The 18,020-nt window shown below is 32.0% G+C and overlaps 1 protein-coding gene across 1 annotated transcript; it reads left to right on the top strand.

Annotated features, from left to right (window-relative positions):
- Positions 1-11,044: 11,044 nt before the first annotated feature.
- On the top strand, positions 11,045-14,379 carry LOC108470242 (uncharacterized protein At1g32220, chloroplastic). The gene is made up of 7 exons (XM_017771528.2): positions 11,045-11,379; positions 11,783-11,885; positions 11,964-12,052; positions 12,193-12,248; positions 12,707-12,853; positions 12,950-13,075; positions 13,527-14,379. The coding sequence occupies exons 1-7, from the start codon at positions 11,273-11,275 to the stop codon at positions 13,805-13,807; spliced, it is 909 nt and encodes a 302-aa protein (XP_017627017.1). The 5' UTR covers positions 11,045-11,272; the 3' UTR covers positions 13,808-14,379.
- The last annotated feature ends 3,641 nt before the right edge of the window (positions 14,380-18,020 follow it).

Here is an 18,020-nt window from a genome sequence, read left to right as displayed (position 1 = left end):
GAAAAACAAGTGGAAAAAACCTACCATGCATATGAATGAGCTTTGGCCGAAAGCTTCCTTCACCTTTCAATGGTGTTTCAGCTATCAACATAACAAAATGAAAAAGATGGCACTTTGGTTTTATACATGGTATATTCACCTTTTAAATCCATTATTATACCTTTCAATTGTAACTTTTACGATTTAGTTCTTTTTAGTTAATTAACTATCTAAACGTTAAAATTTCTTAACCAAAATTTAATACAACACTAATGAACTTGGAAATATTAAATAATTAATATTTACGGATTGACACATCAAAATTATGGTCCCCAAAACCACTGTTTCCGACACCACTGGAAAATGAGTTGTTACAGTAGATGTGTAACCATTAGGTTACTGCCCACTCTTGATAGATTTTTACTTCAAATGATATTTGCTTTAAATTTATTTTTCATCCTAGTTGGCTGAAAATAAAAATCAAAGAAATGGGAGAGGAATGGATAAAACCTAAGACCTCTAGAGAGTGCTAGAGGTGATCATGGGCCGCGTCGGGCTGGGCCCAGACAAAATTTTAGGCCCATTTTCTAGGCCCGGGCTCGGCCCAAAATATGGGCCTAAAAATTTATCCAAGCCTAGCCCGAAAAAAATTGCTAAGCCCGAGCCCTGCCTGGCCCGATCCATATTAATTTTTTTTTGCTTATTTCATTAAATAAAAATTTTTAAAACAAATATTAAAACAAGAAACAAATAAAAAATGAGACTAAAACAATTGTAACAAATTAGAACTAAAATAATAACCAAATTAATAATAAAACAAAAGTTTTACCATATCGAAATAATATTAAAAACGACAACAGACAATATAAATTATGTTGTAACCCAAGCAAGTAGCACCGAAATAAAATAGTTGCAAAAGAACAATAAAACAACACCAAAACAGCATCAAGGTTTATGGTTGATACCACTTTTGTACCACGCAACATAACAACTCCTGAGTTAGTTGTAACCAAAGCAAGTTCAAGAGAGAGAAGGGCAAGGCTCAAGTCCTTCGGTTGACTGCCAATATCAACTGAGTCTCCATCCCCACACTGATCCCTATGAAGAGAAATTCTCCATATCCGGAACAAGGGTACCATTAAAAGGAAAATATAAGAAACAATAGAACCTACATGTCCAAGAGAAAGAGATCCCATGTTTATATGCACAAGGAAAAGAAAAGAAAGAGAAAAGATTGATAGCATCATAAAATTACTACTAAAACTCTAACATGAGATTCTAAGAATCTTTACTACAGCATAGGGAACTCAATATTTAAAATGAAATACCAGTTCAACTAAAAGTAGAATATGTGAATGCCAAATCTTCCATGTACTTGAATAAATAATTTTGCAAGAATATTAGAAAAAGTTGTACCTTTAAAAACTGTACTTTTTGCACCTCATAGGTTTTACTATGATTTTTCTTTTGGCCTAACTTAACATATTCTACCCAAAGAAATACCACTTAAAAAGTTTTATTTTAGTTTTAATAAACCATGACATTTGCATCATAAATGCATTAGTCTACATTTTTTTGCCTAACATATTCATGTCAAATATATAATGGACATTTCAAAGAAGATACTAATGTAAGAATATAACCTTTGTTGTATAGTATAGGGGAAAGCTTATATTCATGTCAAACATGTACCTATACCTAAGTATAAAAACAACACTAAAATAGCAACAAAACAACACCAAACAACGTAAAAATAGCACAAAAAATAGCACCAAACAACACAAAAAATAGCATCACCAACAACACCAAAATAACACCAAAAACCTGCAAAATATAATCAATCAACCAGACCAAAATATCTATACATTAACCAATCAATATATTTAATTTTATAACAAACTATAAATTGTAAGCTAAATTAAATTGTCAACAATTAGAAAGGAAGGTAACCTAAAAAGCAATCGAAGAAACATCATCCTCATCGTCCTCATCGTCATCATCATTCTTGCAACAAATTTCTAACATGACATAAGAATAAATAATTAGATAATCAAATTGATAAAAAAATAATATAAAATTACAACAATAAAACGAGAATAACAATTACCTGTTGAAAATCCTTTAGCTCGCATCCAATCATCCAAGCAAACAATGGCTTGAACCGTTTTTGGCTTAAGTGAACTCCTCAAAGGTGTGATAACTTTCTTACCCATGCTAAAAGCCGATTCAGAAGCTACAGTCGATATTGGAATTGCCAAATACAGTTTATAATCATCACTCTCATCAAAATCTCCCCCAAAATCAGCACTATTAACATTGTGTTCATCCAAACAAGAATCAACAGGATTTTTATCCAAAACATTAGAACTCCCAGCCAAAGAGGAAGACGTGGATTTGGATTTATTAACATACTCGTCAAACAAGAGTCTAAGATTGCTAAGAATGGTTTCAACAAAATCTGAAGCATGAATACCATAGATTGTAGTAAAGCAATATTGCACATAATTCAACTTGTAACGAGGATCTAAAATTGCAGCACATGACAATATCAACGAATACTCAGCCCAATATTTATTAAATTTTTCTTGCATTTGCTTAACTATTGGAGTTAAAAATGACTGTATCAAACAAGACCTTGTGAACCTTCCAAACCCTTCTAAAATAAAGATTAGCCGTTAGATAATTAGAATAAAAAAACACAAGTCACATCATAAAAGACTTTCAAAAATTTGCAAAGAATAGCAACATTTCTCTACTCCTCTTTAGAAAGTACAAACATTTGATAATCTTTATCCCGTTGGCCCCAATAATCTAGCACATCTTTATAGTAAAGAGAAGATTCAAGCATCAAATAAGTATAATTCCATCTCACGCACACATCTTGACGCAATTTTTTGGTCACATTCAAATGAAAACTTTTGTCGGCCACATCATAAAATCTTTTCTTACGAATTCCTGACTTTTTTATATACTTAATTCCATTTTGAATCTTCCCAACAACATCATCAGCAAGTTCCAAACCAGCTTTAACTATAAGATTCAATATATGTGCACAACATCTAACTTGAAAAAAAGCACCATTACACAAAATAGCTCGGTTTGCACGAAAACAATTTTTAAGACAAGAAACCATAATATCATTATAAGAAGCATTATCCAAAGTGATGCTAACAATTTTCTTTCTATACCCCATTGAGATAAACATAAAACAAGTTCATCCGCTATGTTCAAACCATCATACGGAGGAAATAAAGCTCTAAACCTTATGATTCTCTTTTGTGGCTTCAAATCTTTGTCAACCCAATGAGCAATAATGCAAATATATTTATCATTAGTATGCTCCAAGTTCCAATTATTGGAAGTTAGACAAATTAAACCAGGTGCTTAAATTAAACCAGGTGCTTTAGCCAACTCTTCTTTAACACAATCTCTCTCTTTTGCATAATACATTAGGACATCCCTTGCAGCTGTATGTCTACTTATATTCTTAAAATTAGGACTAGCAATTCTCATCATGTATCTAAATCTCGGTTCTTCAACTGTCCTAAATGAATGCTTGCCACACACAAGAAAAGTAGAAACAGCTTGACGACACTCATCAACATCAAACTTGTAGTTTTTTATAGATGGAACACCTCCTAATAATGGTTAAATGGCTATAGTGTATTGAGTGATGTCCTTATTAACTTTTTTCAAACAACTATTTTGATGACGTCTTAAATGAGAGGTTTCACTAGAAGATTTAGCAGAGAAGATAGTCTTATAGTGATTACATTGTGCCTTCAATTCATTTTTGTTCTCGCATTCAAGCTTTGTCATTTCATCCCACACCTTTGAAGTGGTAGACTTTTGATGTTTGAGAGCACTTTCATACTTATTAAACCCATCGTCCACAGGTATAAGAGTGTTCGAACTAGCCATAGTCATAAAAACTCAAGTCCTAAAATCCAAATAAACTAAAAGATTATATAATTGTTCAACAATTGTATATAATATGTGAATTATTCCATATTATTATTTACTATCATAAAATGTTAGCCCAACATAAAATCAATTGGATATAATGCATGATTAGCATAACATAAGAAAGATAGAGAAAAAGGGAGAAAATATGTGTCAAAATCTGATACATTTACATATATATAGAAAAGACAAACATATAAATATCGGGCATGCAGTCGGTCAAATTGTTGTTTTGCAAGAACCTAGAAGACGCGAAGAACCGGGTCAGGTATAGAGAATCAAAACAAGTTCACATGGACTAACAAGTGATAATAGTATAGGATGGAGCATGCGTAAAAGTAGTATACACATCTGCTATCAATGTTATCCAAACTCGGAGTGAATAGTAACACGGATGCTTTACAACAAGTTGCAGGTTTAGCACTGTGATTTTATGGCTTCATAAAACTACATATTATTGTATCAAAATTTTAAATAAAAATATAAAATTAAATAGACTAAAATATTTTACATCTTATCTAGTTACAAATAATTATCAATGCATTAGTTACACTAAAGTGGACAAGTGGTTTCAACTTTCAATTAATTAAACTTGACCAAAACAAAGTCATTAAGAAAATTATTGTATAGATATGAATAATCAATAATAAATTTTTAAACTGGTACAGTTGGTATACTGAGTTTATCACAACTCGATGTGGATCATCAAAATAATTTAATTTCAGTACAACAAACCTAGCTACCTAACGCAATATATACATGGATTTCATCACTATTTGAAGGACAAGAATTGATGTGGGGGCCTTACATAGATTAGTATTGCAATATATTAAAAATCTACAGAACAAAAAGAAAAAGAACAAAAGAAAAGAGCTAAATATAAAATACTTAAAACCCAACCACAAATTTCATCATTTAAATCATTGCCTATTGATGAAAAGAAAAAAAAGTTTTGCTGCAAAAACCATGTAGATCATGATCATAGGTTAATCAGCTAGCTAGCCGTATATGTTTATTGAATTGCTAGAAGTTCATGGCCTTTTCACTTTTCCCTAACATAGAGAGAAATTGCTCATCAAATTAATAGTAAAAGTTGTATAATATGATCTCTTTTTTTTTTTTTGGCTTCAAAACCAAGTGTTTTACAGATCAATCTTTTTTGGTTTGTTCATTAATTGATAGGGTAAACCAAATCAAACACAAAATCTGGTCCTACATATGCGAGAATTCTGGTACTATAGATTTGTCCCATGCAAGTGGGGAACTGTCCTATGCTTTTAATTTCAAAGCTTTATTTTTTTTGTGGAATTTTTCCAACCATGGATGTATGTATACATGTGTATATATATATATATATATATATATACTCTGCATTGGAACTTTCACTTTACAAAGAAGGCTGCATTTATCTGCCCAAAAGGAACACCTTACTTGGAGATGTAGTGATTGGGTATAAAACAGGGTACAAAATAAAATCTCTTACACCCCTACCTAGAAGATCTTGTAGTAATGTGTAAAACAACTAGAACCTACTTTAGATTGATGCAACTGCATGTATATATATGAAAAACAACATAAATATGCATATAAAACAGTAAGAGTAATGAGACAACTGGCTACGTATATGCAGACAAAACATATATAGACATAATTGTGGAACAGGGAAAATAAATAAACTAACTTGGGCTTATAGATATTTCCTGCTAAAAATAAACTTATTTTAGTGGAGATTGGATTTAGCTGAAATTTTTTTAGCTCTTTTCAGCTACTTCAATAAACTATATTATTACATTAAAACCGAAAAAAAACTATATTATCATTTTATATAAATAAAAAGAATAGTATTTAAATCAGTAAAAAGAGAAAAATATAAATAAAAAACAAAAATATTACCATAGAGACACTAAAAAACCCGATCCAATCCCACCAGAAGTTCACGTTTCTTTTTTATCTACAATCCAAACAAATAATAATTACAAAAATGAACTAAAAAAAAAAGAAGAACAAGAAAAAAGAAAGAAATACTAGAATCTTCACACATGAATTAATATTTAGCTAAACCTGATTAGAGGCCATTTTGATCTACAGACAATAGGATTGTTTTTTTGGGGGGAATGACTAGAGTTTACGCCAAGTGGCCATATTACAACAAGAAGCTTAATCCATGAAACAAGAAGAAAAGAACTTGTAAAAATAGAAACAACTTAAGCTATAATGATAAGAGAGTAAAAAATGTAGTAATGATCTGATTTGATATATAGATCTACAAATGAAAGTCAAAATAGGAATTTGAGTGGTGGATCTATGACCAAAACGGATTCACACAATATAAATTTAAAGCTAATATTATTTTTTACTTAATTACATTAATATGCAATTCAAACTAATTTACTAATCTATGTATGTTTTCCCAAATATTCTGTAATATAATAGACACAGGCAATACAAAAATCTTCTAAAACATCATTCTTGTCTACTAACAACAAGTACCATACCCGTATCAGCCTTATCTGCAACTCTATGTTATTATAGCAAAACAAAAGAATATTATGGAGTGTTATCATAATACATATATACATACATGCACTTATGCAATAGAACGGAAGAAAAGGGTTGGATAACTACTGGTCCTTTTCGCTATTAGGCAAAATGAACTAAAAAAAGAAGAAGAAGAAAAAGAAAGAAATACCAGACTTACCCAAATTCCTATTGACGAAATACTAGGGCTAGCTACTGGATTCTAGAATTTGGGATTTTGAAGCTTGATTCTGGAATTGGAAAAAAGGGAGGGCACGATCTGACGAAAGTGAAACATGAAAGTTAAAAAGTATATTTTATTAAAAATAATATATATATTTAATTTATAATTCGGGCTGGGCCGGGCCGGGCCCCGGCCAAAAAAGTTTTACCCGAGGCTCGACCCGTTTTCTAAACGGGCATCATTTTTTGCTCAAACCCATATTTCAGGCCTATATTTTTACTCAAACCCTCCCATTTTTCGGGCGGGCCGTCGGGCCGGGCTGGGTAGCCCAACCCATGATCACCTCTAGGGAGTGCACTAACTACTAAACCATCAAGCCTAGGTCAATTACTTAATTATTTATTTCATCCAACCTTATATATTTTGGAATGTGATAGAGCAATTTTAGTATATCAGTTGTATACATCCAATACAAATTCTCTTTATCACCTAATTCATATTCCATTCATGCCTTATTCAATATATCAACCAACATATGATATTAAGAATACCATTTATATCTTATAAATCAAATCATACATAACTCAATTAACCAAAATAATATGCATATCACTTTAACATGCTAATGTCAATAAAGTTCACAATCATATTCAAAACCATAACAACATAGATATGCATCATTTCCAAATCAGATCATTTGATTTTTCAAAATTTGTTTTGGTCTTCCAGGCTCGTATAACTGGTTCGTATGATATTTCTCATGCTATTGATAATCAAATATCATATATGTGTACCTATCGTACAATTTCATAACATTTAATAATTTCAAGTACCATTTAACCAATTCATAATTTATATCCCCTATTAACGCGACTTGGATTTGAACGGATACACGGATCCCAACTGACATACCAATTTGGCACCCAATGCATCACCGGAATGTCGGAAGCATATAGGTTGCACCCAACGCTCAACGGTATAACTGAAGTAAAAGTTGTTCCCAGCACTCATCGGAACATCCAAAGGAAAATTCCCTCAATGCTCATCAACATATAGTCGAATTAACCCATACTCTATCAATCCTATAGTATGCCAACTATTTTCGACTCTTCCTGAACAATTAATAATAATCCAATTTCATCAAATAGTTCAATTCACATTACATTATTCTTAATTCACGATCAATCCATCAATTCATCGTATACACAATATATTTAAACTCAATTCCATACCAAATATCATATATCCATTAAATCACACTATTTTCAATTCTATTCAATTTAGTTCTTTATCTCGATATTCAATCTCAATTATAACAACTCAACTCAAATAACCATCATCAACTCAAATAACCATCATCAACTCACCTCAATGCCACATTATGAAAAATATCACAAATATGCAATAAGTAAATTGATTCTGAATTATAGAAATACAAACTGATAGCTCATGTCACTCGTAGTCGGCTCTCGCCTTTCTTTTCCCTCTCGATGGTTCGACACCATCTTTAGCTACTAAAATAATTTAACAATACAAAATATCAAATTCTATATCAAACCACATTCAAATACAAAGCCAAACATATTTTTAAATTTATTCAATTTAGTCCCTAAACTCTAAACAAGTATAACTTTTGATCTAAAGCTTCAGATTAAAATCTGATTTCACATATACTCATTAAGGACCTTCTACTTTCTACTCCTATCAAAATTTTATGAAAATTTTTAATTTTATTCAATTTGGTTCCTAATGTACGAAACTAACCATTAAGCTTTACAATTTAGTCATTTTTAATTCACACCAAATTCATCTATCTCTCAACAATGGAAACTTTCAAAAACTTTAAAAATTGGACAAATTGATACATGGGCTAGCTAAATTAAGCTCTCATGATAAAAAAAATCTATAAAATTCAAAACAAAATGGCTTAAGGACTTGCATGAAATTGTTGCCAATTGTTTAAGGGTTTTCGAAGCTTTCCTTCTTCATAACCATGGTGGACGATGAAAATTTTGGAAGATGATGATAATTTTCTCATCTTTCTACTAACTTTTTACTTATATACTTTGATATCTTTCCACTAACTTTTTACTTATATACTTTGATTAGTATTTAATTAATTAGTTTAATTATAATTAGGTTCTCTAATCATCTTTTAATTAAGCTCAATGACATCTCACATCACTATCCGCTATCCACTATTTAAAATTAATTTATTAACCATTCTGGTCCTTTGGATAATTTCTATCTAGGTACCCAAAGAAACTTTCCAATACTATGGGTGTTCACAAATAACTTAACACAATAATGATGAAATTTTGAGCAATACAGCAAAATGGACAAGAAGAGAGTTTACAAGGTGCTTTTGGTTTTATTAAAAACTCAACAAAAAAGGGTGATATTCTAGTTTTGGATTAAGATTTTATTGAAAGAAATTGATATAAAAAGAAGTGATAACATAAATACCACTCGGAAACAAAAAGCCACTTGATTAAATTTGTCAATTTGATTGTTAATCAAAATCCGACCCTACAATGTGTTAAGTTATATATCACATCACCATCATTTATACCAAAGATACCACATATGTTATAAGTCATATATGATGTTTATTTAGAAAATTTCCTCATTATGCTTTGAATATAATATTAAAAAAATTTAAATATAATATTTATATTGATATATGTTACATTAGGGAAGTATTTATACTTACAGATAGATTGTATTTTGATTTCTCTATTGAAAAATAAATAAGTTAATTTTATATATTTTGGAGCGTGTAAATTAGCTCCTCCGTTATATTTTATCTGCTAATTAATGACGAGAGCGTTAATTTCTAATTTGATCTCTGAATTATAGTTAAAATGTCATTTTGATTTTGTTTTAATATGATTTTAATATATGTTAAATAATTTTAATAGATAAATTTTAAATTAGACCAAATGTTATTTAATAGCTTTTGATCTATTAATTATAAACTCTTTTAATCATGAAGTCATTTGACTAAAACTTGTGCTCGTCTAATAACTTTGTCATAAATGTATTACCTTCAGTAGAATATTTTTAATTTCTTTAATATAAATTTATTTTCCTAATATGATCTTATTTTATCTAAATATCACAAATTAACTTGATTTTCAAAATTTTAAATTTCCGCTATAACAAAAAACTGTTTTGGTAACTGTATTTTTCCAACTTCAAATCCTCATGACTCGATTTACTCAAGTCGTTTTTTGCAATGTCTAATTTGTATGAATTAACGATCTGTGATATGTTATAGGTTAACCAAAAGAATAATATTATCGGTGTTGAATTTCTTGATGGCTAATGCCTATAGCCGTAGACATTTGCGGTTTTTCCAACATTTTTTCTGGTGGGTTCATATTGTTTTTCTTAATGTATTTTCTTGGGTTTTTTTTCTTCTTCCTTTCCGCGCAGTGATTTTATATATCAATGAGTTTCACTCTCTTAAACAAAATTAAATGAATGCACTTTACATAACGAGTTAATATATATTTTGCTAAGGGTTAATATATCTGAATCAAATCACATCGTATGATCTAATAGATATTTAACACGTATGTTTTAATAAAAAATAGGAATTTAATTAGAATAAAAAAATACTTAAGTACTAAATTGAATATTGAAATTAAATTTGGATACTTAATCGGGATAAAAAACCTTTCATATTAAATTGAAAATAAAAAAACTTATATACCAAATTAAATATTGAAATCAAACTTAGATATCAAATAACATTTTAATCCTTTTTCTAAATATCAAATCGGTAATTACATTACAAATATACAATACATGCCTCATATTTTGGGTAAAGGTTTCATGGAAACTCTTATATTTAAGGGTAGATTGCATTTTGACTTTTTTATTGAAAAAACAGAGAATAAATTAGTCTTTATACATTTCGAAACGTGCAAACTAGTCATCTGGAAAATATAACTGTTAAGTGATAGCATGAAATGTTAATTTAAATGGTTAATTACTAATTTAGTCCTCAAACTATAGTTATAATATCATTTTGGTTTTGTTTTAACATAATTTTTAATATATTTTAAATAATTTAATAATTTATATTTATGTAAAAATATTAAAAATTACATAAATTTTAATATATTTTAAATAATTTTAACAATTAATATTTATTTTAAAGATTAAAAAATAGAATTATTGTTAAAATTTTTAAAATAATTGATGCTATTTTTAGGTATAATACATGGACCAAATTAATAATTAACCATTTAAATTAATTTTGATATTATTATTTAATAAATAAAGTTTGACGGAAAAATAATTTATATATTTTTAAAAAATATAAAAATTAATTAATTTATTTTATTAGTAAAGAACTCAAAATGCAATCAATCCCCAATTTGATGCCCTCCACGATCAAAAGAGTCAGTCGCAAATGAATGCTAGGCTCGGTAAGGAAATAAGGGATAGAATGGTAATTGCAGGGGCTTTAAAATCTTTTAAAAAATCCGAAAGCTGATGCCACACACCGCCCACATGTATGAGCATTGCGCAACGGCCCATTTCATTTGCCATTAGCCACTTGCCGGCGATATATTCTCGGAGATTGCCCTTTTTTCCCTCTTTCCTTTTTGCGGCAACATGACGACGTCGTTTCGAGCCTTCCCTGCTGTTACAGCTCCCCCACTTCCTTCGCTCGGCCCCACCGCTTCCTTTCCTGCTCGCTCCCCCTCACTTCCTCAACGCCGGTCCTATCTCTTTCACTCAAATATTTATTTTCCTCTTTGATATTTTCACTAATTAATTTTATGTGGTCTTTTTTTATTCCCAGTAAAAAACCAAAGCAATGAGCTTCTGTTGTTTTTCCCTTCAATATATCTTTCTTTTTTTTTTTTTCAGTTTGAATTTATCATTTATGCATGTCGATTTTTTTAACATATATTTTGCAACTTCTTACCTTTTTTTTTTAAAATTTTTAGGATGATTATTATTAGTATGTTATTGAAATTTGATTTGATTGGTCCCTTTATTACTTTTTTGGGGTAATTTGGAAATTGAAGAAATTTTCTTTATCTTGAAGAAAATTGAAAATTTTTTGCCCACTTTCCAGCCTATGATGTTATTTTCTGTCTATTTTCAACACGACTGCAGCTTGTGCAAGTTTGGTGTGAAATGTAGCTATGCAGAAGCAGGAATCAGTGATGACTCAAGATCAGCTACAATAGATGTTGTGGCTGATGTCAGAAACGAACGGGTATGCCCGGACTGGATAAGTCGATATTTTGGGTGTTAGTAAGCGCAAGTTACTTACCAGACATGTTTTTGTTAGTAGATTGTAGTCTTAGGAGGAAGCGGCTTTGTTGGTTCTGCAATATGCAAGGCTGCGGTATCCAAGGGCATAGAGGTTATAAGCCTAAGCAGGTGTCAAAGATTATCTCAACTTCTTTAACTTCCTTATGTTGCCTTTTCTGTGTGATTAAGAGCTTAGTGTTATTTATAAGCTTTTGAAAAATTATTTATTATAAGATGTTTGAAAGCCTAAATTTCGATTGTTATATCAGGTCAGGGCGTCCTACTTACTCGGGCTCATGGGTGGATCAGGTTAATTGGGTACCAGGCATGTTTAGCTTCCCTTGAATACTTTTTATCATCTTACAATATCTATTCAAGTTGTAATGCAGAATCTCCTATAGTATAACATTGAACGTTAGGGTCCTGAATTTGCTTTTGGAACTCTCTTCCATTTGGTGTGGATAGCTAATTATATTGCAAGGATGACATGATTGTATATGATTAGTTCTCTTATAGAAGTTCGAGAATCAACATTTCTATATTGGTCTCATCTTTCAAGTGCTGTAAGAGAGCTACATATCTCTTATTGTTGCTGCTTACATTTTGCATCTGTCCTACACTCCTACTATCCTTTGAGTAGACCATTGTTGACCAACAAGACCTTACTTGGGTTTGGGTTTATGTAGAATCTTTGTTACTCTATTCATTTTAGTCTTAGTTCAGTTGTCACTTGTCAGTATTTTCCATGAATGCAGTTTAACAATTTAGCTTGCTGTTTTACAGGAGATGTTTTCTATGCAAACTGGGATGAAGTACTTGTTGGGGCTACAGCTGTGGTTTCAACGCTTGGAGGTTTTGGCAGTGAGGAGCAGATGAAAAGAATTAATGGCGAGGCTAATGTTGTGGCTGTAAATGCTGCAAAGGATTTTGGTAAGAATTGCCTGTGATAACTTATATATCTAATTACTTAAGTTAAATTTGTGGTAGAGAGCATATCCTCTGTAATTTTTATGTTTTTCCTTGCAGGGATTCCAAAGTTTATCTTAATCTCAGTGCATGACTACAACCTACCATCATTTTTACTATCGTCTGGATACTTCACAGGAAAGAGGAAAGCTGAATCAGAAGTACTATCCAAATATCCAAACTCGGGTAATTTTTAATGACTAAGCTTATTGGTTCTTTCTCACTTACTATATACGATTTTCTAAATGCCTGACTAATTACATAAAACTAATAGCAAAGTAGTAAACAATTAGCTGGTAATGTCAAAAGTGACTTCAGGATGAACAAGCAGTCTTAAAATTTAAGAATGTTAATGCACACACCTGATTTGAAGCTAGCCCTAAGACTTCGAAGGAAAGGGAAAAGGGGGAGGCTAGGGAACTTGGTAGCGTCTAAATGAGAATTCCTGAAGAAGAGTTATCATCAATACATGTTCAACTTTAGAAGGATCTTACTCTTCTACAACTCGCGCCTGCATGAGCATCATGTATCTAATGCCACGTTTTTAAGTTAATTGTACTATTAACGCTCTGTTTTTTTCTGCCTTAGTCCTTTATTGAGTGTCCAACTGTTTTCTTTTTTTGGTTTTGGAGTTCAGGTGTTGTCCTAAGACCAGGGTTTATATATGGAAAGAGACGAGTGGATGGTTTTGAGCTTCCACTTGATCTGGTTGGGGAACCACTGGAAAGAATTCTTAGTGCTGTGGAGAACTTTACCAAGCCTTTAAATGCTATTCCAGCATCTGATCTGATCTTGGTTCCACCAGTTAGCGTAGATGACGTTGCTTATGCAGTCGTCAATGCTGTAAGAGATGATGACTTCTTCGGCGTTTTCACCATTGAACAAATCAAAGAAGCAGCAGCAAAAGTGAAAGTGTGAATCAGTTCTACACATTAGACTAGTTGTCATAAGCTCTCTAGTATTTCAACATCCACCATACATCACTTGATCTGATCCTTCAAAATGTGACTAAACGCAAGTTGAGCTGTTGTAAAGTTGTTCAAAAGTTCACTCATATATAATAATCAAGCAGAATCATCTATTATGGAGCTTGGAATCTTTTACAAAAGCATGTGCAAATTTAGCTATTGTATCTGGTGCTTGTCATTGCCTACTTTTAAAGACAACATTAAATCAACAATTGTATACAGAATGTATGAGTGGCATGGGAGATTGATGATTGAAGCTGGATTGGCAAAAGGCTACAATTGCAAAAAGGTAGTGGTAATCGTAGAAACTGATACTGAGAAGGATGGAAGACAGTTAGCTGAGCTTTGTTGTAGGAAATATTTTGTTAAGCTCAAGTTGTAATAATAGAAAATCCAACGTGGTTGGCTTAACTGGGCTGCCTTATCTGGCCCAGGTAATAACTGAGATGTGCCTTCTCCTACTGTGCTTTGTAACATAATTCTGAATGATGCGTTTGGATTTTTTTCTTTTTTCAAAAGAAAGATTTCATAAAAACCAGTACAGCAAGAAAGGGCCTAAAGCCCAAAAGATACAAATGTCCAGGCCCAAAGGCTAGGCCTAGTGACTAAGCCATCAGAAAGAGAGGGGGGCGGGGGGGAGATCGGGAAACCGCTAGATGGAAGCCGTTCTGGCTTTGAAAGTGAGTTTACCTCTAGAAAGAGGACGAAACAGAGTGAAGCCCGAGAAAACCATGGACACCGGAGATTGTCGGCACCGATTACAAGCCAGACGTTGCAGGAGACAAAGCCGAAAAGACCCTCCAATCAGTTGGCCATGAACGATCACCAAAGCAACACTGGTGAGATGATACTAACAACCTTCAAAACTCAAAATCAATGGAAACTCTAGCTAAACAACGTCGAAACAGGCTGACCCAAAACTTCACAGATAGGAGGGAAGAAAGTAGTAAAAAAACATCCAAGGGACTCACATGCCACCATAGAGGTGGCCGGAGACAAAAAGGGACGGGGCCTTTAGAGAGCAAAGACACGACCGTTCATTGACAAGCAAGGGTTATCAGCCAAAAGAAGGATTGGCTTTGGGTTATTTGCCAAAAACAGATGTCAAAGAGAAAGACCATGATGATAGTTAAAAAAAAAGGAAAAACTACTAAGATTGTCATTCAACTATTAAATTTTCTCATTTTAGTTATCGAAAATAAAAAAGTTCACAATTTATATACTCACGTTACATAAGTCATTCATTTTTGTCGCTTCTATTAAAAACTCTAATAAAAATTTGACATGTTTTTTTTATAAGTGGACCAATCATTGGATGTTACGTGGCATAATTTACCACTTATGAGTGTTACATACCACTTCAAAGGATTAAAATATAATTTACCCAATACTATTATTAACCAAAATAAAATATTATATTATTTTCTAGATTTGGGTTATGACCCATCCCATCCATTTGATGGCCATTAACTTACCCCAGCTGTCGTCAATCGAGCATCGTCTGAATCTGTCTTCTCCCGAGTTGACTCAGTCGTTGCTTCCATGTTCTGTGGTTGATGTGGATAACGCTTTCTTGTTAGCTCTTTTTTCGGCTAATGAATTTAATTTTTAGCATGCACCTTGATAAGGCTCCGAGCCCGAATGGAATGAACCTAACATTTTTCCAACATTGTTTGCCTATTATTGGAAATAATATACTCACATACTGCTATTAGTGGTTGGAGTAAGGATTTTTGCCGGAATCCCTTAACGACATTTTAATTATTGTAATTCCAAAGAAGGATAATCTGACTCGGAGTCAAGATTTTCACCTTATTGCTTTGTGCAACGTGTTGTACAAAATCATCGCAAAATTTATTGCTAATCGGTTGAAGATCATTCTGGCTAAACTCATCTCCCTAATGCAATTGGCTTTTGTTCCTAGTAGGTTGGTTATCGATAATGTGTAAGTGGCTTTTGAACTCATCCATCATATGAAGTCTAAAAGTCGGGGTAAGATGGGCAAGGTTGCGATGAAAAGAGATATTAGCAAAGCCTATGACAAGATTGTTGGAAAAAATCTAGTTCGAAAATGGTTTTTTTATATAGCAAAAAATAAAAATTTTGAAAACCAACCCGATTTGTGATATTTATAGCAATAAACATGTTAAAAAGGAAAGTAGATTAATTTAATATATGCTAGCTATAAGATTATTGTAACTATAGAATAATTAACTTGTATAGATTAGGAAATGATTAAATTACTCTTGTTGGGCTGCTATTACCTATATATAAGTGTTGTATCACAATTGTAAAGATATAAGAAATAACATTCTTTTTTTATTTCCCATCTAGTTTCTATTTGGTATCAGTGCTGAAAACTTTTTCCTAGCTCCCATAGAAACCCTAAAAAATATTTTTAGCAGCCCTTAGTCATGTCAGAAACTTCATCAAACTCTACTTTCTCATCTGCCTACTCAAAATCTACTAGAAATCATGTTTCCAACTCTGAATCGCATTCTATTCAAATCATCAATATCAAATTAAATGGTGATAATTTTTTGCATTGGTCTCAGTTCGTTTGAATGTATATTCGAATGCGAGGAAAGATTGGCTACCTAACAAGAGATAAGAAAGGACTAGTAAATGAGGACCCCTCTTATACTCTTTAAGACACTGAAAATTCCATGATTATGACATGGCTTGTAAATTCCATGGAGGAAGATATTAGTTCCAACTATATGTGATATTTTACAGCCAAAGAACTCTGGGATAATGTTAATCAGATGTATTCTGATCTGGGAAATCAATCCCCAAATTTATGAGTTGACTATAAAAATTAGAGAGATTCTTCAATGAGAGGAAAATGTCACCAAATATTTCAATCAATTGAAAAGGTTATGGCAATATTTGGATTTGTTTAATGATTATGAATGAAAGTCTCCAGAAGATTTCAAAAACTATAAAAAGATGGGAGAAGATCATTGCATTTACAGATTTCTTGTTGGATTAAATGTTGAATTTGATGAAGTAAGGGGAGAATTATAGGTCGGCAACCTCTACCTCCCATTGGTGAAGTATTTGCAAAAGATACAAGAGAAGAAAGTCGTAGAAACGTGATACTTGGAAAAAGGGAGACTGTTATACCACTTGAGAGTTCAGCCCTAATGACTTATGATGCCAATAAAGCACAATTGAGGCAGTAAGGAAAAAAGTCTCAAGTGTGGTGTGATTTCTGCAAAAAACCACACCATACTCGAGAAACCTGCTCGAAAATTCATGGCAAACTAGCAAATTGGAAGAGTAAAAGATCCGGTGATAAGCCTAATCTACAAGTGAAGCTAAGACAGGTCCATTCAATAAAGAGCAACCAGATCAACTTCTAAAACTGCTAAAATCCAATTCCTCATCTAGTATTTCTATAGGGAAATATGCCCATTTTGTAGTAAACATGTAACTGTTTTCTATTTATTTGAATGATGAATAAATAAATAAAGTTAATTTCACATTTCATTATTATATTTTTTGTATTTATGTCTTTTATATTTTGCATACATAGTGAAATTGTGGCAAACAAATATTAGCTCATTGATTGTCTAAAGTTCAAATTGAAGATAAGTGACATTGAAAAGAATGTTTATATTGCGAGAAAGACAACTTACTTCAGTAGATAATCTAAATGAGTCTGTAATCCCATAAAAGAATTAAAGTGAGCATAAATCAAATACTGAGAAGGATTATTATGTCGTCTACAAATCCAATTGGGGAGATGACTAGTCTTGGCTATCGGAGCAATTGACTCTACGAGTAGAGACATAGATGTATTCATTGGTAGAATGATACATTGGACTGGACCCAAATTGAATTAATTCTGAATCTGTTTGTGAATTAATTCACTTGTGACGTTCATGGTGTGATTTACCTAAATCTTGAGTTAGTCCCTGACCATACGTATGCAACTCATGTGCTTTGATATAAGTGGAGGCTTATGCTTTAAAAGTGATCGAGCCTATAACTGGTATGTTAGGTACATGGCTTATATATGTCATGGCTTTACTAACAATAGTGGAATTCATAGCTCAATTAAAGAGTTAACGATATCCTCTCATTGGCATTGTGTGGATTGATAAATATGGAATGTGGCCACAGGTTGCTTGTTCGAGAGCAATCAATTTATTATAGTC

The sequence above is a fragment of the Gossypium arboreum genome, chromosome 8 (genome assembly GCF_025698485.1).
Source record: "Gossypium arboreum isolate Shixiya-1 chromosome 8, ASM2569848v2, whole genome shotgun sequence".
Taxonomy (NCBI): Eukaryota; Viridiplantae; Streptophyta; class Magnoliopsida; order Malvales; family Malvaceae; genus Gossypium; species Gossypium arboreum.
The sequence above is the reverse complement of the archived record's forward strand: the minus strand, read 5'-3'. Positions and strand labels throughout refer to the sequence as shown.

What these genes read in the sequence shown, in the direction of transcription:
- LOC108470242 (XM_017771528.2), top strand. Translation starts at nt 11,273, where the DNA reads ATGACGACGTCGTTTCGAGCCTTCCCTGCTGTTACAGCTCCCCCACTT. An exon ending in CCCTCACTTCCTCAACGCCG is followed by an intron (nt 11,380 to 11,782) that starts GTCCTATCTCTT and finishes ACACGACTGCAG; the next exon opens with CTTGTGCAAGTTTGGTGTGA. An exon ending in TCAGGTTAATTGGGTACCAG is followed by an intron (nt 12,249 to 12,706) that starts GCATGTTTAGCT and finishes GCTGTTTTACAG; the next exon opens with GAGATGTTTTCTATGCAAAC.